General features: G+C 32.0%; 1 protein-coding gene across 4 annotated transcripts in view; it reads left to right on the forward strand.

Moving 5' to 3' along the window:
* LOC136270068 (uncharacterized) overlaps window positions 1-23,397 on the forward strand; it is a 43,268-nt gene that overhangs the window by 11,311 nt on the left and 8,560 nt on the right. For 2 of the 4 annotated variants that reach the window (XM_066066441.1, XM_066066443.1), the window contains exons 2-3: window positions 21,056-21,111; window positions 21,280-21,611. In XM_066066441.1, coding sequence (XP_065922513.1) covers window positions 21,098-21,111; window positions 21,280-21,611 — 346 coding nt within the window. In that variant the 5' untranslated portion in view covers window positions 21,056-21,097. Of the gene's footprint in view, window positions 1-2,248; window positions 2,320-21,055; window positions 21,112-21,279; window positions 21,612-23,397 lie in introns of those variants that run through there. The other 2 variants (XM_066066445.1, XM_066066436.1) reach the window with 2 other exon arrangements.

Raw genomic sequence — 23,397 nt, forward strand, 5'->3', positions numbered from 1 at the left:
ATACGAGTCTTGGTAAAATGGGTAAGCAAAACCGGGCCGTGGCAAAATAAAAGCCGGGGCAGATCGGCAATCGTCAATTCCAAATACGCATTATTTGCAGCAATATTTACAGCAAATACAAATATACTGGTCCATCAAATATCCTGAAATTTTAATGAGATTGGCAGATTAATAACTGCTTATCTTTTGTTTTGCCCAGGCCAAGTCTTGTCTACCCATTTTACCGGATGCCGAATCCGAGGCTATTAAACTGATTGAAACACGCCTTTCCTTTATTATTATTTTCGTAATAACTCAGATTTGAAACAGAATTAGACCTTAATTTTTGCAATTTATATTTTCCTTCCCATAAGGATAATTTATGCTAAACTACGTTGAATTGGAATCAGTAGTTCTTGAGAAGAAGATTTTTAAAAATGCACCCCCCTTTTTCTACAGTTTCAAGGTTTTCTCCGCTTTGAATACAGATCGGACTTTTATTTCTGCAATTTATATTCGCCCTCCTATAAGGATGCTTTGTGCCAAATTTGGTTGAAATTGGATAAGCGGTTTAAGAGAAGAAGTTCAAAATGTAAAAAGTTTACAGACGGACAGACAGACGGACAGACGGACAGACGGACGGACGGACGGACGGACGGACGGACAGACGGACGACGGACAAAAAGTGATCAGAATAGCTCACTTGAGCTTTCAGCTCAGGTGAGCTAAAAAGGAAAAGAATAACGACAGTGATACATATGGAGTGAGTTAAATGCAATGCTCTACTAAAGATTTTAAAAACATGCAATTAAGATAATGCATATGTTGCTGAGAACATGATAATTAAAAAGTCGTCGGATATAGTTCATGTGATTTCGAGTCCCAATATGAATTTTCAACATTCTGAAGTTGCCTCAAGCGCTCTGTTCTTAAATTAGCCATTACCATTTAGTTGAACTTTGATAAAACCAAATTTATAAGTCTTTTTCTTTTTTAATTACAAATTACCTGTTTAATTGTACTTTACAACATGACAAAACATTGTTTAAGAATATAAAAAAAACATGACCAGAACACCCAGTTGGTCTTCAATAGTTTCAGATATGTATATCATTGATATTTTTTCCTAATGTACATCTGATAACTAACCCGTATAGTCTTTGGGGGAAATAATTACAAGATAAATATCAATTAATTACAAAGTTAACATCTTACAAAGCAAGGCTACTCTTTTGTCCATAATCTTTCAAATTAAACCGATAGGAATTTTTAAATGCCAATGAGGAATGTAATCTTGATAACAAAAACGACTTTTGAATAAAGCCTCCGTGAGCAACCTCTTTTGATGCCAAAACTGTCGATAAGATACACTACTAATTGGAAAGAAAAAAAGATCATTATATTTTCTTCTCTGTTTTTGAATTACGAATAATTTTTTTTATATCGCTAGGTAATGTTACCTTTCAGGGGTTATCTTCGTACGATTTTTGTTTTTCGTCAGTTTTTTTTTTATATTTAATCCTTAATTAGTTAATCTTAAAACAATATTAAAGTATGGTACTCGCTTAGATTAGGGTTTCCGTCCGATTGTTTGTTTAATGATACGAGGAAAAATCGATACAATTTCAGATTTACCCCCCCCCCCCCCACACACACACACACACTCTTAGGTATTGAATAAAAAATCTGATTCAAATTATTATGGAAAACACTCTTGAACTGTTTAATATATGTTTCTATTAATGTTTTATCACCCTTTCGCACCAACCCACCATGCACTATTGCGTTTAGCCAGGTCAAAAAATGATGTTGATTTGGGGCCTTCTGTGTTCGTGTATACCCTCAGTACAGTAGTTGTTTTTTTAATGTGTTTGATATGTTCCTTTGTTTATCTGGGCATTTGCGCTTATCCAGTTCACAGAATGATATGTTTTGTGCCTACCCATTGTCTATTAGGGCTATTGGCGGGTCGTCACGTAATGTCATTATTTTTGATTTCTTATGAAGCAGTCTATCAGTAACCTAAAAAACTGCAACCATTATCGGCAATTTTGAATAAAGCAAATCCAATTTTTAGGTTTCTTTCATTTATTGATCATGTTACTTTATGAACAGGTTTCATTAAACATTACGTGAACAGGAAAAATGCATTAGCAAAAGATCTACCCCTTACCCGAAACAAAAATCAGCAAGTGTTCCAAATGTGTGTATGACGAGATTGAACAATGTTCTAGTTTAAATGACTTAAGATATGTCTTACGACCCTTGAATATGATTTAAAAGATATATATCAGTTCAACCTAACTAAACTTATGTTCGTTGGGACGGACGGAAAAAAAGGTTAGAAAACATTTTACTACATTTTGCATCATGTAATTTACAGCTAAAAAGTTCAATAATATATATTCTTAAATGTAACAAATCCATCATCAGGTCTGGCTTGATCGATTATTAAATTTTAACTGTTTAAGAGACAGTGAAACTTCTCTAAACCGGCAGGCTGCCGGACCGGACAAAGGTTTTGTAAAAATTGCCATTATCAAGGAAATTTTTTATCTGTTTGGTCCATTTATATAAATACAATACGTGTATAGATATACAGGTATAATGCTTTTTATTTGTAACTTATTGTAAAAAATAAGATTTGAATAAGTAGTTTTTGCAAAGTAGAAATTGTTCACTTTGATCATGACGGTAAACAAGCGTCCCCTTAATTATCGTATTATCAAACTACAGAAGATACAGAAAAATAATAACTGATAACAGATACATACGTAGTTTTATTAAATTAAATTTCAATCACAAACTTAAGGCATATGTCAAACTTCCATTGAAAGGCCGCTTATATCAACTTGCGTTTACATTGATACTCTGAAAAGTATTTAGTTTTGGAAACATTTATCGGAAATGAAATAGAAATATTTTTTTGTGTAAATGTAGAATATAAAATCACAGTAAATAACACATTTTATAAAGTCTTATCAAGAATTTGTAAGGTGCCGCTTGTATCATTGACGTTCGATTTATCGCCGAGGATTCTCGCCGAGTTCAGTGTAGTATAAAATAGAATACAATTACTTAATACGAATCGAATCAATGAATTACAGAATAAAACAAGAATAAACACAAAAACATGATTTCTCAATCATTTAATATAACAACATTTATTAAACAACCCGTTATAATGCCATATTCAACCCGCGTAATTAACACCTATCACACTGACACTCGAGTCGGTGTACCTGCTGTTTTCACACCTCCCGTCAATTATAGAAGTGTCTCTGTCCTCTGGCTATATGCCGGTTTTGTGAGAGTATATTTCACACATTTGTTATAGATCGGCCGACAAAAAACGGCCGGTGTCCGGTATTCCGAGGGTGCCGGTTTTCTAAGGGTTTATATATAAGAAATGAAGAGAGAGCTGTCCGGGACTTTTTAAATCGGCCGATATTGAGGGGGTGCTGGTTTTTAGGGGTGCCGGTTTTGAGAAGTTTCACTGTAATATCATAGTCCTTCAACGTTTCTGTTTAGTTGACTTAAAATAGAAATGATTAATTTTTTTAAAGATGTGTTGAGTTTTAATTGATACTTCTCTTTAAAATGCCTGAGTGAAAGCTTTACATGATAAACATTAATGATCTCCGGAAAAATACCCTCAAATTATTATATCAAACGTAGCTAATGGTATTTGAATCCCAGCTATATGCTGCACACTTAGCTAATGATATGTTTTAAATATACATGTAGATTAAAAGTAATATATAATAACAACATTAAAATATATATGTAGGGTGTTAAACGCAAAGTTCTACTGATATGCAAAAGCTTTAACTTTTGAGAATACATATGATGCTGATAACTTGATCAGTAAAAGGTCGTCGGATATAGTTTATATGATTTCCAGTAAGACTTTTTGACATTCTCAAGTTGCTTTAAGCGTTCTCTTATTAAATTGGAGATTACCATTTAGATTACCAGTGGTAAAATTAAATTTATAAGCTTGAGGAGAAATTGGTTTTCTCTTTTTTTTTTAACTCATAAATTACAAGTCTAATTAAAAGTGTAATTAAAAAGTGTTTTCTTTTTAAAATTTGACATTACATTTGATAAAACCAAATCTATAGACTTCAGGAAAGAAAGGTTATATTTTTTCTTGTTACTAACAAATTTACATGGTAATTGTACTTTAAACCACGACAGAACACTGTTCAATACTTCAAAAAGAAAACATGATAAGAACATCCAGTTGGTCTTCAGAAGTTTCAGATATGTATATCATTGATATGTTTTGGCTAGTTCACATCTGATAACTAACCGCCATAGAATCTGTGGGAGATAATTACAAAGTTAACATCTTACAAAGGAAGGCTCGTCTTTTGTCTATAATCTTTCAAATTAAACTTATAAAGATTTTTAAATGCCCACGAGGAATGTAATCTTGATAACAAAAACGACTTTTGAAGTGCTTTGTTCACATGAACTTTGTTGCCAAAATTGTCGATAAAATTGATTACTACATGATAGAGGAACGGTTAAAACTTAAGGAGGCTGGCACCTGAAATATTAGTAATGTCAATCATCCGAAAACCACTTGGATATAAAGATGGGGACCTAGAATGCTTATTATTTTATTTGTGACCCATGTCACATGTCTTTTTGGGGGAAATATAGGGGCCCTAACAGAAATGATAATTTTCCTGAATTTTTTGCTAAAATTGGACATGGAAATTGAAGAAATCAAACACATATTTATAGTTTTAACTATTATCAGTCCCCTACCGGTTTTTACCGGAGGGGACTATAGCTTTCCTCTGCGTCCGTCAGTCCGTCCGTCCGTCTGTCTGTCCCACTTCAATTTTGTCCACACTTTATGCGTTTGAGGAATAATATGAAATTTGCTGAACAGCTTCAAAATGTCAAACTACAGATCAAGTTTACACTTTTGTAGCGTCTGGTAAACATATTTTTGAGAATGTTTTTTTTATATGTTCGGGTTCGTTATCGGGCTCGGTGTGTATCAAATAAAAGAGGAAAGTATATTGTCAGTAATAATATCGTGCATTACGTGGACCATTCCTTTTATTGTTTCTAACAAACAAATAAGTTCTGTAAAATAGTGTCAAGCATTGTGTTGTAAATTTAATCGAATTTTTTTTTTATTACAATTGGGTTCGTTATCGGGTCTGTTGAGAGGGTAAGAAATGATATTCTGCATAACAGTGCATTGTTTTCACAAATTTCTATAAACCGTTGGGGGAAGTGTATTGCTTATGCAATACTCTCAGAATGCTTGTTTAGTTATGATTTTAATACAGTATGAAGGTGAACACATGTAGTGACTACAAAAATAAAATCTAAGTCAAAAGTTTAATTTTTGTTTGCTGTATTAGTGGCTTCAAATGCCAGTACATAATGAACACAACAACAGATGTTAAATAATTTTGGAGAATCAAATTATAACACAAAAAAGAAATTATCGTTATTCTATTTTTCCAAAAACTTTGCATACAAATAGACATTCATTTATTGTTTTATTTAAAAGTAAAACAAGTAGGGGTCACATCTTAAAGAATTGAGATATAGCATAAACAATGCTAATTTTAGGCCAAAATTGGAGTTAATTTTTTCCTTATTTCTATGAAATATAGGCTATATATGCCAAAATATATTGATATAAATATCAAAATATTGTTTAAATATGTTTTTAGAACATCATGAATAAATCGTTATACACAACTATCTAGAAGTTTGGTCTATGCTGAAAATTAGGAAGCTAAAGTTACAGTACTCTAAAACTAGTGAGTTATGGCAATTGTATATTTCCATATTGAAAGCTGTCTGCCACAAAATATAGTCCATTACTAACTTTGTAAAAATCTGATTTTTTAAACTAATTTTATTCTATATAGTTTATTTGGCAATGTGAAATAAAAATATACTACTAGAGTTAATATGTAATGCAGAATTTTTAAACTAGAAGTGACCCAAAATGGCTACTCAAAACATAGGGAGCGAACCTCTTCAATTCTTCTGTTTTTAATTTGCAAATCAATTTTTAGCGCTGTGTAATGTTACTTCGCTGGAGATATTTTTTTGTCTGTTCCGCTAGCATGATATACGTATCCTTAGTAAATTAAACTGAAAAAAATATATAAGTATTATAACTAGAGTAAAGGTCGTTGCAAAGCAACGAGTGGGTCTTCCATTAATGTCGAAAGTAAAGCTCGAAGTACTTCTAAGAAGCCGAGTTCTTAAATTCGTAACAAAAGTTTCTTAAAGCTGACATGAATTCATAAATACGCATTATTTCCCTTTTATATCCGACTACCGTCATATTAGTTGTCGATTTCTATTGTTCTGCTCATTGCTACACACCCCCTATATAAGGCCGAAAGCACTATTCATGCTTCACCGCATTCAGGAATTTCATACACCCGAACACGTTACCTTGGACGAAAAGACTTGTAATAACGCGATTGGAACAAAAATAATATCACAACCACTGCACTGGCAATATATATCCAATAAACGACGAAACAAGACAGACTGAAATCCAGGCGCAGACACTTCCGAAATTCCTCGATAATTGTAGACCATTTTCCTGTGTATGTTATGACATCGCACATGCGCAAACCACACACTGTGGCAGATCGAGCAATGTCAATTATCGCATGGATTTTAGAAACGGGAAGTTTTTGTAGAAACGGATGGAAACGTTGTTACTTTCTTGGATTTACTGTCATTTATCTACTATGTTGGATGTAGTGCCGCCGGGGTTTTCAAGAAGATGCAGACGTTATGCACTCTCAGTGACTCTGTATGAACGACACACGTGTTCGATGTGCATGCGAAGAAAGGCAGCACTGTATGTGCAAAATAATACGGATACCTTGGACATCCTTTCAAATAATAAATATATTTTGTATTTCATTGATTGTTGTTTTCTTTATTCTTTATTATTACATTTCTTTATTCTTTATATCTACATTTTACTACAATGTGTAGATCATGCATTTAGAAGTTCATGCAACGTGAATGCCTCGATCGGAAAGCAACCGACCGTAACTTTCTCAACCGGTATATATACCCCAGTGGCAGTAGAGGAGCGATCGAAACTAATATGGCGACCAAATGCTTTTATGAATTCATGTTAGCTTTAAGTACAGTAAGATAAAACAAATCCAAATGATTTTAAGTACGAATTAACAAAAACCTTAACAATTTAAAAAACGACTTAACAACACAACTTCGAATGTTTTCAAGTAGGACTTAACAATTTTTGAATAATTTCAGGTACAAGTTAACTTAATTTTAAACTAACATCTATTTTATAAACCCAGAATGCAGAACCAAAATTTCCGTGAAAATCGGTTTTTTAATGCTGATTTCCCGCAATCAATCATCCGATTATTAAACGGATTTCAGTTTTAAATTTAGCTTGATAAGCTCTTTTTGCATGTATGATTAATAAAAAACTTTCGCTCCGGAAATAGTAATTATGAAAAGCTTTTAGAGCCCGCCTGACCTCTAATTTGACAGGAGGGCCCCTTTTTGATATCAAATAAAAGGTCTCGTATATATAAACTTATTTTGTTCAACAAGTGTTCAAGACTTCTTGACTGTTCAAGTTATATCTGAACAACTGTGTTTTAGGTGCTAAACCTTAAACTCCTTAACGGGGTCACCAACAAAATACTTTTTGGTAGCATTTTGTTTAAACATTATTATGAGCAACATTTCCTCTACACAGCTTTTCAAAGGGTCGACCTTCCGTACTGTACATGTGTGCTTGTGCATCATCAAATATCAGAAACTTACCGATGTATTGTTTACATTATTATACCTTTGTGAATGTTTTTTATGTAAATTACTATAAACTAGACAAAATTAAGTAAACATTTTAAGTGCCCCGCTTTAATTATGGACAATAGGATTAAAACAATTTCAAAGAATTTTGCTTTGACTTTGATCTATAACTTAGAAATTTCTCCAGCTGGCATATAACTTCTAATTCAATCGCATTCCCCAAACATACATGTACAGGTATTTTGTTTTAATCTGACCAAGATTACATGTAAGCAACTGGGAAATAATCTATGGTCTAAAATTTATTTTAAAGAGATCTCTTATGACCTTCATATTGACTTGGTTCAAGGACACTGCATGCCGTTAACCAAAACGCCCTGTTTAGGTTAAGTATAAGCCAAATAGTGACTAAAAGTAGAGCATATATATTCTCTTAAAAAAGGATTGTTGTGTGATCTGATATAACCTTGACACTTGATCTACAAATATCATTGGAGGTTATTGCATATCTTTTGATCAAAGGTACTATGTAGGTGAAGTATGAAGCAGATTGGAGCAAAGGGAGGGAAAATATACTCCGGACAAGTATTTTTCATATAATTCTGCTAGGACATTCACAGTTGACCTTGAAAATTTGTTCAAGGTTACTACACACCCTTTACTCGAAAGCACTATTTATGTGAAGTCTGAGCCAAATAGAGCTAAGTGGAAAGTATAAATGTTCTAAAAAAGATTTTTTTGCCTGATCCAATATGACCTTCACCCTTTACCTACAAAATTCATTCAAGGTCTATGCACACTGTTTGACCTTAGAATCTTCGTGAGTGAAGTATTAGCCAGATTGAACCAAAGGGAGAGAAGATATGCTCCAGCCAAGGATTCAATACATAACTGTGCGATTACCTTAACCTTATACCTATAAATATGGTTAAAGGTCACTGCAAACCCTTTACCCAAAGGCACTCTGTGGATAAAGTATGAGCCAGATTGAGCCAAAGGGAGAGAAGCTATGCTCCGGATAAGTGATCTTGGACGGAGAGACGGATATATGGACAGACGGACAAACTGAACACTTTTTGGTACCGGCATAAATATGCTTTTCTATCTAACTGTGAAATAGTTTCCGTTCAATTTCCCTCATTTTCAAACTCGCAACACCTTTAATGTAATCCGATCGCTGCATTAAATTCTAAGTCCGATAACTTTGATTTGTTTATCATAAAAAAAAATTCTGCATAGCCAACAAATAAAGTTTTTTGGACAATAAAATACATATCTACTACTTTTACAGTCATTTCATGCATATCTTTTACAATTTTATGATATTCTATGAGATTTGTATGCTATGCTATGAGATTTGTATGTTATTTTATGATAAATTGAAATGAAGGGCTTAAAGATATGGTATGCTATGCTATGCTATGAGATTTGAACAAAAACGCCTCCATACACAGAAGAGTTCCACAAATTTCTAAGTAAAATACTAAGAAGATAAAGTTTACCTCAAATCTATCATGTGAACATATATTTTTTCAAATAAAAACATTTAAAACTGAGTTAAAATAATATTGAATGCTATGCTATGGTATATGACGAATGCTATTCTATGAGATTTTATGCTATGATATGATATTCCAATGCTATGCTATGTGATTTCAATGCTATGCTATGAGATTTCATTAATATGCTATGCTATGGTATATGTTGTAAAAGATATGCTTGAACCGACTGTACGATAGCAAGTTTATTGTCCCTCTCGACAGCAACTATTTCCCTCGGCTTGGCCTCATGATAAAGTTGCTGTCTTGGTGGAAAATAAACTTGCTACATCCTCATAGCCAGTAAAAAGGTATATAAGGTCCCATCCACCTACATTCCGAGTTAAATAACCTCCAATTTGTAACCTGCAATATCGGTGTGTAGTCAACACAACAGGCATAACCGCAAGTTTCACAATTTAATCATGTTTTTCATGCACTAAACATTAGGAGCTTTCATATTGCATACCAATTCAAACAAGAGACATCCCTCTAAATAAAGATAATTATTAAAATTCATTTCATGAATGATACAACACTCACAAGCCTTCAAGTACAGCAACTCTCAATTTTACAAAATTAACGGGTACTTTATTCGAAACTGTCCCTTGCTATCCTTAACTTAGTACACTATCATTTAATGAAAATACGTTCTCTCTTAAACTTAGAAAGCTAATGCAATTCTGAGAAAAAGTATACCACATACTGCCAATTCCATTGAGGCTTAAGAAAATGGCCATTTAAGGTCAGACGACACGTTCCTCATTTTTTTTTATATCCTCGTAATAAAGAGTTGCAATGAAAAATATTAAATTTATAATTACTTTATAAATGATCAAAATTTACTTGGATTTGGTTATATGTCAAGATGGTCGAGTGGTTAGAACCGTGGCCGGTAACTGCCAGGAGCGTATAGGTTCTAGAGGTTGTGAGTTCAAAGCCCCGCCCCGGCGAAGATGTTCTAATATAGTGAATTTCGCTTTGCGGTAGATGTATTTATTTTTATATCAGCAATTCAAGTGCATTTTCAAGAAGATTATATAGGATATTGCATACTTTTGTATTTTGTAGAAATGCCTGGTAAGGTATCCTAATTTTTTGCATGAAAGCTTGTCAAAGAAGTAATAAACCATTAACAAATTCCTGGAAAAAGTTAGCTAAAATTGAGGAACGTGTCGTCTGATCTTAAGTGAACCAACTATTTCAACTTTCCTCTACTTAACACAGTCTCATTGGGTTCTCCATAGTAAAACATCTTTACCTAACCTTTTAGAGGTCAATTATTGCTCAACCTCTTTCAATAAGAAACCTTTTTCAATACAACATATCTCTACAAGATATAATCATGATAAAAGCATCACATCACTTAGAAATGCCCTTACATGTACATTGTATCCCCCCCCCCCCCCATTCTGATATTCATAAAGTATTGGTTTGAAATCTTTTACCTAATTTTATGAAACTTGTGGCATTTTCTTTGAGTCATTTTCACACATATTTCAAATTAATCGTCAATGATACTAAATTTTGATCATTTTTGTTTATTAAATGTTTTGTAGCATTTTAATTAACAAATAGACATGTAATCCTGCATGTGATTTCTTTTTTCCATGAACAAAAGTAAGCTAACATGCATATTTAGAGAATATCTAATCTATTCTGGTTTCTTGTCTCCTTTTAACTTAATGCTAAAACAGTAAGACCTACAAGTTCGACATCTGCCTTAAATTAAAATCAAATTCAAACGCACCTGAGTAGCTGGAGACGAAGGAGAGTTCCATAAAAAATGTTTAAATTTTACACGTTTTCCTACATTTTTTTGGCATATATACATTAAAAGGTAAAAATATGTTGTTTCTTGTTCATTTCAAACGTAATTATCATGGCAGATGTTATTTCAAAGCCAAGTTAACATTTAAATATCCTACATGTAATCTTAATGGTGACAATTGGAAATAGTGGGGTGATTTTTCAATTACCGTATGTAAACACATCTAAATATCATTATAAAATTATAAGATACAAAAGAAACATAATTGCATTCTTTTATTGAATAACAAATTTTCACAGCTTACAATTATATCTCCCCTTTCCAAGGGGAGACATATTGTTTTTGTCGACTTTCTTCTTCTTCTTCTTCTTCCAAATTTGTCCAGGCCGTAACTTAAATATCAGTTTTTAAACCCTAATATCTCTGTAATGCATCCTCCGAAATTTAAGCAGTTTTCAGCATTAGATTCAGCTTAAAAATATACGTTTTTTATTTGAAAAAAAAATTAAATTCTTATAAGAATTAGATTCACTTCAGGTTTTGAAAGGAAGTGACGGATTTTCATTTCCAGCCTTATTACAGAGGCAAAATGACAAATCAATAAGTAAAAAAAAATTCAAACCTATATCTTTTGAATTTTAATAAAAAAAGAACCGTCAAAACAGCAGTGACGTTGTCAAGGAAACTTTAACATCTTTGAGGGATATTAGTTACACATAATCTCTCAAAGTTTCATAAAAATCGGTTGGAAACTTTTTGAGTTATAAAGCCGAAAAGGAATCAGAATAAAAGACTTTAGACCTCTCTTGGCCTTTAATTGGAGGGGTCAGCCCCTTTTTCTTAATATCAAAATAAAGGTCTTGTTATTCCTAACACATTTTGTTCATTAAGTGTGTCCAATTGTTTACCGTTCTTGAGATATCCGGGAAAGATTGTTTTAGGAGCCGACCCTTTATCTCCTTATAAGGGCCGTTAAACGAAACTTTGGTGGTCAAATATTATTACAAACGTTATTCTGAGCATCTTCTCTTCTATGATGCTTTTCAAAATATTTCATCTTTTTAAGATATAAATAATCAAAATATTGGATTTCTAGCCCCTTAAAACCCCTAATTATGTAGCATATAAGAAAACTTTTAACAATAATAGATAAAAAAAACTGAGAGATAAACATGTTTGCTTCTACAATGCATTACAAAATATTAATGATAAAAGAGATGTAGATAAAAGACCTCAGACCCCTCTTGGCCCCTAATATGAAGGGGTCAGTCCATTTTGCTTGGTGTCAGTTTAAAGCTCTTTTATAGATAAACTTTTGATTTTCTACACGTGTTAACAAAATATTTATGAGAATAAAGATATTCGTGATCAAATCTCAAATTTCCCAAAAATTGTCGAAAAAATTAACTTCAACATTTTCAGGTCCAGGCGGGCTTCACGGATAATGACTTCTGGTCAAATGTAAAACAAACAAGCAAATCTACAATAACCACTCTATCTTGCATATTAATTTCAAGTCTCTGACTATAATAGTTTATGAGGAGATGCGTGGACAATATCATGTTCCAAAATAAATGAAAGAGGGAGATAATTCAAAAGCGGAAGTAAATTTTCAGACAAGAAGTGGGATGCAGAGAGACATTCACCAATTACATCATCCATGTAAATATCATTAAAATCGATTCAGAAATGGCTGAGAAATTAAGGGTGTCTACCAAGAAAACAAATAATAGCTAGACAACATCTCGTGGCGAGCAACGAGGTCTTCCGTTCGATTTTTAGAAGGTGATATGACGTCATCGACTTTAATTTTTGACAACAAAACATGATCTGGAAAAAAAAGGAGTTGAGTACTAAGGCTTTCCTGTAAGGTTAAAAGATTAAAAAAAATTTACCTCTGGCCCATAAAATCCGTAGTAAGGTAACGCATGAGAAAATCATTATATTGTTAGGATATTTAAACGTATTATACCTAATTTTGCATTTATAACATATCACAAAACATAAAAGAGTTTAGGCCCATCTTGATCCCTAATTTGAGGAGCCAGTCCTCTTTTCTTTACATCAAATAAGAGGTCGTTTAATTTTTAACACATTTTGTTCAAAAAGTGTTTAGAAACTCATTACCTTTCTTGAGATATATGTGAGAGAAAGTTTTTGAGGCCGATCCCTTATCCCCAAATAAGGGCCGTTTAAGGATAGTTTGAAGGTTGAATAGTGTTAAGTAGAGTATTTTGAGCATCTTTTCTTCTAAGCTGCATTTCTAAAGATTTTTCTTTTTTTATATATGGGTGATTAATTTTTCGAATAACCGACCTCTGAAAACCTCTTATTACATAACGCATGATAAAATCATTACATTACTTGGACACATAACTGTAAGATAACAAATCTGCTTATATGACCTTTCACAAAATATCTCTCAGTAAAAAGCTAAAGATGAAAGACTTTAGAGCCGTCTGGTCACCTACTGTGATAGGCAAGCCCGCTTTTCTTGATATCAAATGAAAGGTCAAATATCAAATGATATATTAGTGATCAAAATTCTGGACGTTTGACCCCTAAAAACCTAATTACCTAACTACGTAACACAAGATAAAATCAATAGATTCCTTGGATACAAAACAGTTGAGATCGACTCAAAATTTGAAATTTTCTTTAACTCTCGTGATTTTGAATGACAACAGTTGTAAATGGAATTGGTGACCATTTTTTAGAATAAACAGGTATTGAAAATAATTCATGCACAGGATCATGCACATGACAAAGAAAGTGTCTTACACATGTACATCTTAATGTTAAAGGTGCTTAGTCCCGATTTTCAATAAAATAATTTTACGCTTTTAAACGATGGCTATGCTAAGTATGTGTGCAATAATATACGTTACAGTACTTGGTTTTCTCGGTCAATTAAGCCATATTTCAATGAAATAAATAATGTACATGTTGAAACTCGTTGAATCCGGATATTGTGTATTACGGAATGCTGTCCAATCCGGCGACATTATTCAGCCCCTTGACATTTTCCTTTCATTTTTGTTAAAAAAATGTTGTGCAATCCGGATTCTGTAAACCGGCGGGATGAACAAAAAACTGACTGGTTATAATTAGTAAGAGTTATCTCCCGTAGTCTTGCCACTTATCGATCGATCGGCCTTCAATGCTCAATTAATTTATCGACGAATTTTTCTGTCGTTGCTATTGCTTTAACCAACTGGGAATATAGAATAAACTAGCGACTCATTTCAGTTTATACCTTTAAGTCTTGTTATATAAAATACGCATTTTTTGCCAAAATTAAATAATCAAATTATAGTTCATCCAATTTTTTCAGGCCTTTATTCAGAATACTGCGGGCGTAAGACTGTCGATATCGTTGGTTATCCCCGTTGTATGGCTACACGTACAGAGTTGCATATTATTCTGTCAAATTTTTTTTTTTATAAAATTCTCATTTATATTAATATTCATCCATTGTTCCCTGCATCAAAACAATTCTCGCCATTCGGTATTTTAGCCACCTGTTGACCTTTTAATGTTTGTTTAACAAGTTCCGGTTAAGCATGCACTTTTCAGGTTAATCGGATTTTTTAAAAATTATCAATAACGATGATATGATTGAAAAAGTATTTCCATTGTATATATTCCGTTATTGATTTATTGCTTGGGTTTTCCAAAAACAAAAACGTCTTTAACTTTTTAAGACCATTCATTTGGTTTGCATGGAAAAAAAATTGATACTGTAATGGCCGACATATCGGAACATGCAGCTTAAGGTAAGGTTTGCGGTTACAGGGAGATAACTCACACATTTTCATGGTGACGTAACACCAACTATCCTTTATTTCAGTTATGACGTCAAAATTTATATGACGTCATAATTGATTTCAGTTTTTTTTAATTTCGCGGTTTTTTTTAGTTACAATGAAAAAATAAGAGGACACAAGCATTTTATCAATTTCCACGAAAACGAAATCCGCATCATATGGTTTTGAATAGTGTTTTAGAAACATCAGATTAAACATATTCTAAGATACGTTTTTCCTGAAATCGGTGGACTTGGAAAGGTTTTAAATAAGATGTTTTCGTTTACATAATAGTAGTCCAAAATTTAGACTTTTCTTGCATTTTATTCTATTTTTAGATAGTTCATCAGAAATAAATAAAAGTGAATCATGATATTAAAAGTGATATTATTTTAAGCATAAATAACCCCCATAATAGTCACATATAAAATGTACATATTTTCACGAAATTTTTTACATTTCATCATAATGAAAATTCGAAATCATGAACTTTGACCTTTTGTAGTTATAAAACGGCCAGGGCAAAATTCATTTGAATTTCATGAGAAAAAAGACTTTAGTATACTGAACTAAATGGTATGTAACTTTGGTACAACCTCTAAAAAATACAAGCCGCAAATCTTACCTTAAATAGGCACCAAACAATGAAGGGAAATGGAAATATCCGGCGGATCTTAATATTAAAATATTCTTATGATAAAATTTTGTATTTTTAGCAAGCATAGATTAATTTTTTTTCACCTGCAAGATATAATTGCACTTTTGTTTTATGTCAATCTCTTTTTAACTTTGTCGCCAAATCTGTTAAAATTCGTGGTCGTTTTACCCTCTTATTGTAAACTACGCTGAAATGTTCACTTTCCTTGTACCACTTAACCTGCCTTATCTTAAACGCCTTTCATTAGATATATTTCAACCTTCACTTACTACACCCTGCTACTTCCTGACTGTAAAACGTTGTATCATATTCATTGATGGCATTTGTTTTAATTTTACGCACTATGATTTAAATCAATGGTTTGATGCATCGTTAACCAATATAATTTAAAACTGAAATAATTTAACAACGAATCAATGTGTGATAACGTATACATGTAAACACGAGAAGCATGTGTCTTAGACTACAGCGAATCGGTTGTCCACTTGCGCGGCATCTCCCGGCCTATGTTATGTAAATGTACACGCAACGTGGTGGGGATGAAATGTTTTCAGTTTGATAACTGAATTTTATTTTCCAACAATGACACTATTTTATGACATATACAAGATCACAATGAACGCCTTTTTTCATTACAAGCCATAGTATCTATATATAATTTTTTTTTTAATTTCGAGGCCAAAACAGCATTACTTCATAGGTAATGGTATCACCTTTTTTATTTACTCTTTTAATATCGATAAAATTGGAATTCTTTGTGTTTGCAGCTATATAAATAAACCCATTCGTGCATTACAGCAAGGCGCAAATTTTGTGTATTGGATAACGGTAGACCGCTCGCTAGTCCATCCGCGACCTAATTCCTCGGCCGCGGGCAAGGGATCGGATACGTATAATTGTTCACATACACAGCTCGGAATCCAGCTAGATTGAAATGCGACTCAAATGCATTGCATAGAAGCAGTTCCTTTATCAATTATGTGTTTCAGTAGAAAATAACTAAAATGTTTATACACTTTCCGTATGTAAACTGGTATCCTTTATGTCAGTTTTACGCCCAAATAGCCCGTTTATTTGCCAAGTAAAACACAAATACATGGTAACAAGTCTAGCTTTTTGCACTCACATTACGCAATACACGAACAAAATATTAGTGTTACGACATTAATAAGATCATAATGAACATATTTTGCAGTGACAGCCATATTGAAATTTTAACCGCTTTTGAGTTATATGACGAATATTTTCAAGAACTCTAGGTCCCTAATTTGAGGGGCCAGCCCCTTTTCTTTATGTCAAATGAAATATCTTTTAAACATAAATCTTTTTTGTTCTACATGTCTTAACAAAATAAATATATCCGGAAAAAAGATAAATTGTGAAAACCATGAAATATCACAACGCTTTTTATCTCATTTTTGGAGCCCTACCGAGCTTCGACGCTTTTTGCGCTGAACAATTATAAATGCCCTATTGCATAGCTATATTCTTTTGACTATCATTCCTGAAATTTTGAACTCAATATCTTTTATAGTTTATGAAAACCTTCGTGGACAAGCCAACCTTCTAAAAATTGTTGAATTGTTATTAGCTCAAAACCGGAAGTGACGTCACCATTAAAACAAAATTCCAATAAGGTTCAGATCAATATTTATCAGATCGGAAAGTTTCATGTTAATAGACCGAGTAGTTTCTGAGAAATCGCCTACACAAAATATGTAAGAAAAAAAATAATCAGGAACTAGAGCAAAGCTCATTGTTAAACAACGAGTGGGTCTTCCATTAATGTCGAAAGTAAAGCTAGAAGTTCCTCTAAGAAGCAGAGTTCTTTAACTTATAAAAATAAGTAACAAAGACAAAAAGAATAAAAAAATCGAATTATTCTTGGTACGAGTTAACAGAATCCGAATAATTGTTTGTATGAATTAACAAACATTATGCCGATTTCAAGAACGACTTAGCAAATAAAAATCCGAAAGTGTTTAAGTACAATTTAACAATTATTGAATTATTTTAGGTACGAGTAAAATCAATTTTGAACATAAGACTTTTTTTAACCAATAATGCGGATTCAAAATTTCTGGACAAATCAATTTTAAAACCCCAATATCTCTGTAGTGCATCGTCTGATTTTAAAACAGGTTTCAGCGTTAGATTCAGCTTGAAAAGTTCTTTGTTCTTGCTAATTCATTGATATCAAATTATTGCTCAGAAAAAAAGGTTATAATGAAACGACTTTGTAGCCCTCCTTGGCACTAATTTGAGGGTTAAGCCCGTTTTTCTTGATATCAAATGAAAGGATGCGCAAATATAAAGATATTTTGTTCAACAATTGTTCACAAATTCTTAACCATTTCTGAGATATTTGACAACTGTGGTTTAGGGGCCGACCTTCAACTCCTTACCGGGGCCACCAACAAAAAAGTTTTAGTATCATACTGTTAACAACATTATTCTGAGCAACTCTTGTTCTTCATTTCTTTTCAAACTATTTCTCCTTTTTCAGACATTTATGATCAAAGTTTTTAACTGTTGGCCCCTTAAAATCCCTAATTATGTAATAATAATTCTAAGTAGTTTACTATTTAGGTAAACAGCTGTAAAATTTTTGCTTCTATAATTAATGACATTTTTTTTTCTGTAAGGAGTTATTGTAAGAAGATTTTATAGCCCTCTTGGCCCCAAATTTGAAGGACCACTCCTTTTTTCTGATATCAAGTGAAGTGTCTTTCAAATATAAACATATTTTGTTCAACGAGTGTTCACGAACTGTTAACCGTTTTCGAAAAATCTGAACAAATGTGTTTTAGGAGCCGACCCTTAAATTCCTTAATTGGGCCATCAACAAAAAAATATAAGAACGCATTATTGTACAGAACATCATTTTGGACAACTTTTGTACTACATTGCTTTTCGAAATATTTCATCTTTTTGAGATATTACTGATCAAAGTTTTGAACTTCTGGTCTTTTGAAACCCGAAATTACGTAACATATGACTTAGGAATGGTACTGTATAGATAAAAAGCTGTATAATGAACATTTTTGCTTTAATAATTTATAACAAATTATTGTGCAGTAAAGAGTTATTGTACGAAGACTTTAGAGCCCCCCTCGGTCCCTAATTTGAGAGACCAGAAGAGGCTACCCTACACAAGAAATAAAGATTCACAAGGCAGTTCAGCACAATCTGTCCCATTCTTTTCCCTGCATGTTATATAGAGGGGGGTTTTTATTAGAGGGTGAAGAGGAAATAGTGAGAACAATTGCATACAATTACAGAAAACTTTATTCAACTTATTCCACAGTTTATATTTCCTGTTTAAATTGGGGATGTACATGAAAATTTCTGTGATATCTTGACACCAAACCCCTATCCCTTTACATACATGTATGTACACAGTCAACCATTTTTAGAGGTATACTATATACGATGTTTTTATTCATGTGACATCGCTTCCGTGTATTAGAACCAATATAACAAGACCTTGGACTTTCAGTAGAACGCTACTATCTATTTCTTGCGTCAAAACAAATTAAAAATGACACTGGTTTGAAGCAAAATATGCACTGTTGCGTAGTTTAGCTCAAAAGCCAGACAAATCTTGTTGATTTCAAAGAGCAATGGCAGAATGGACTTAAAGACAATAGACAGGTCTACGTCACATTGCTGTTTGACACCAATAACACAAAGTTTAAAGGGGCATGGTCACTATTTTGATCAAAAATTATTTATTCGATTTTAATGTTTACACTGATTCATTAAGGCATTTTTAATAGGCATCAAAAATGTGATTGTCATTTTATGAGTTTTAAGCGAGTGACAGACCTTACAATTCTTCGCTTTGTAAACGAAGCGATTATTTACATTTTGAATGTTTAAGTGAAAATTCAAGTTTTGATCCTAAAATGAATGTTTTAATCGTTAGGAACTGTTTATTTATGCTTAAAATGAATAATGAAATAGACAAACCAGTTTGAAAAAGATTTTTGTTTTCCTTCGAATCTCAGGTAACAAACTTCAAGGGCCCGACTAAGAATCTGGCGCCCATGCTTTTTTTCTAAAAATTTTATCAGAACCCGATACTACCGATTAGTATTATGCATTATTTAATAAAATTCAAATATATATCTTTGTGTAAAACTACATAGAGTTTCATATATTGTCGGCCTTTACAAACGGCATAAGGCAAGAAATACCAATGTCAGTACTTATGTATATATTTATAATAATATGTAGTTTTTGTGAGATTTTTGATACATATGTACATGTATTTGCTGGTTAGATTTATTAAACATGAATATAGTTGAACACTATTTTATGTGTACAAAAAAAGGTACGATCACTCACGGATCAGCAAAAAACACTATACCCAAAAGAAGAGCACGTAATCTAAATGTTACTATAAACTATCTGATCTAGTTTTATTGAGATTTCTAAAAGACATTTAAATAAGTTAGTTCTATTTGGGGTAACACTATCGCTCTTGTAGAATGAATTTCCCAAAAGCAAAGCGAGTTGGTAAACCGAGAATCGGTTTGAAGGTTAGATAAACCTTATACTACTTTACACATTTTTATAGCTTATGTTTTTACCATCTTTTCGTGTCTTTGTGCAAGTCTTGCTTGTTTAATTATGTATTTGTATTTTTTATTTTGTTTCTGTTGTCGTTTCCGAAAACATTATATCATATCTTTTTTGCAGTTTTATTAGTCCCCTACCGGTTTTCATTGGAGAGGACTATAGCTTTCTTCTGCGTCCGTCTGTCCGTCTATCCGTCCGTCCGTCCGTCTGTCTGTCCCACTTTAGTTTTCCACACTTTTTTCTTTATGCGTTTGAGGAATAATATAAAATTTGCTGAACAGCTTCAAAATGTCAAAATACAGATCACGTTTACACTTTTGTTAGCGTCTGGTTAACATATTTTTTTAATTAATGTTTTATATTCCATTTTTTTAATGTTCGGATTCGTTATCGGGTTTGATGTGTATTGAATAAACGAGGAAAGTATGTAGTCAGTAATAATATCGTGCATTACTTGGACCATTCCTCAAATAAGTTCTGTAAAATAGTGTCAAGCATTGTGTTGTAAATTTAATCGACAGGTTTTTTTGTATTATTACAGTTGGGTTCGTTATCGGGTTGGTTTGTTGATTCGGGGTACAGAAGACTGTAAAAAATGATATTCTGCACAACAGTGCATTGTTTTCACACATTTTTACAAGCCGGTAGGGGACGTGTATTGCTTATGCAGTACTCTCAGAATGCTTGTTATATTTGCCAGCTATATTAAACAAACAGCAAAGTTATGAAATTAGTTAACTATTTTTGTATTTCCTGAAGTTAGACTTTAAGCGCTTACAAGTACAGATCAAACTACTTCATTATACTTATAATCGAATACACATATATCTGAAGTATTGGTTACTTCTATATCTTGAAAAATTCCGTCAAGAATTTTCCTCAAAAATACAACATTATACATTAAATCTAACAGATAGCTGTTCCTGTAAGAAAATTGGGATCTGAAACAACGACAATGGAGGAAAAGGAGTAAGTCTTTTAGAATGTATAATGATATTGTCAACATCCATACCCTAATGTTTAAAGAAAGTTTCAAAGATATTTTATGACAATTTCGCAGAGTTGAAGCTGAAAGTAATTGAATCAAAAGCAAAATCTGTTTTAATATAAGCGCTACAATATATCAATTACTTTCAGTTCAAATTCGTGTGACAAAATCCAAAAAATCCACCTTGACCTGATTGAAGCACTTATTAATGGACATGTGGGTCATAAAGAAAACACAAAAACTTTTGTCAGATGGAAGATGAGATTTAGAAATTATTATAAAGGAGAGATTGTCGAAAGAGATGGTGATGTATTGGCAAATTTTGATTATCTGGCTGATGAGGATTTACTATCTCCTGGCAATTACGATACTCTTAAGAAGATATTTGCTGGAGACCGTAGAGCGATACAAAAAATTGACGAGGTTTTAAACAAGATATATATTTTAAAATCCGCAGCGGAAAGCTCAAACAGCAAGAAAGGTGAGTTTTTTGGTCATCACTTTATTGGCAAAAAATCAAATAGGCAAATATTAAAAAAAGAACTAAGGTTAGTTTTACAGTTAAAAGTATTTTGTTTTCATATTAAATAAACAACTATAAATTTGCATCATTTTTTTCTACATTTTTAATGCAAGCAATTCAAAGGTCAAATTATTACATTATAAACAACTTGAGAATCTACTTTTTAATATAATGATGCATATCAGACTAATTTTTTTCACATTGTTGTCCTCTCTGAATTATTTCTTTTAATGAAAGATAGAGTCTTTTTTTGTTTTCGACATGTCAAACGTAAAATTGAATAATTGTTCATTAATTAAATCAGAATAAAATAAAACTTGCCCAACTTTGCATAGAAATAGAAATCAATATTTAGAATCCAACAAGGACTATGTCTTTGGCGGAATATTGCGTAGGAAAATATCACGTTTTGCAATTCAGAATTGCTGTAAATTAATGAGTTTGTTTTTAGATTTTTAAAACACTAACATTAATGTTGGATTCTTTAACTTATGTGAACTAATGATACATGTATTATACTTGGGTTTCAGAATTTGTTTTCAAAATAAGATTTGCCTATCAAATTACATATAAGCTTTTCAAAGCGCCCATTCTATACATTGATTTGTGTGGAAAAATCACTAAAATCCGTTTTTCTATCTTATTAAATGGTCAATATATTATCTTTTCTGTTAATTTATATATTTATATGATGTCTTCAATAAACGTAAAAAAAGAAATATTTTAATATTGGAAGCATAAAAATATAATCAAAATATCTTCAAAATTTGAACAAAATTAAAGGAAATACGGGCTAAACATTATCAATTTTAGTTTCAATATTTATTCCTATTTAGTAGTGTAAGCTTATAGACATCCGGATATTTTATCATTTTATTGAAGAAAAGAATCTTCATATCTTAAACAGATGTTTACATAATTTAAAAGAACTACATTTTTTTTTATCATCCTTAAGGTTGAGGAAAGAGGTAGTGACCTTGATCTGACCTTTATTTGAAAACAAGACGGTTAAATTTGATTAAACTGATAGAATGTTTTGGTTATATAATCTGTTTTACTGTGTCAAAATTTTATGAATTTCCTAAAATAAGAAAGTATGTTTGAAACTAAGAAGACTCCTTCCTTAAAAAAAATACAAATAAAATTCATTTTTTTTTCTAGCCAGTCTTTCTATTTGTAAATTTATTGATGTCGTTATGATCACATTTTATCTAATTCAGTTTTCCCGAACTTTAACGTTTTATATTGTATTACGACGTCATGGATTTATTCCTTCCCTGAAAAGACTCTCGTTACTTCATGACGTCATAGTAAACGTTTCTAAGAAAAACAATTTCATAGCTTATGTACGTTCACCTGAAGAAGGATGTAAATCCAGAAAGCGCTAGTAAATAGAAACTTTAGAACTGTTCATTTTCTTTTTCTTTTTTGATTATTTATACTAAGTGATATCACCTTTCACTCATTTTGGATTTTATATAATTATATATATATATATATATATATATATATATATATATATATATATATATATATATATATATATATATATATATATATATTCAATAAATCCTTTTTCTTGGTACCGGGGATAAATAAACACAAAAAAAAAATAATGAGTTCAAATTTTCATTTATTAACTCGGACGTCAATTTTAATTAATTAGCTAATTAACTTAATCAGGCGTGAAGTTGGCAGTCGATTGATTACTTTAGAGCGATCGGCGACGGTGTCAACACCTTCT

This window comes from Magallana gigas, chromosome 1 (genome assembly GCF_963853765.1).
Source record: "Magallana gigas chromosome 1, xbMagGiga1.1, whole genome shotgun sequence".
Lineage (NCBI taxonomy): Eukaryota > Metazoa > Mollusca > Bivalvia > Ostreida > Ostreidae > Magallana > Magallana gigas.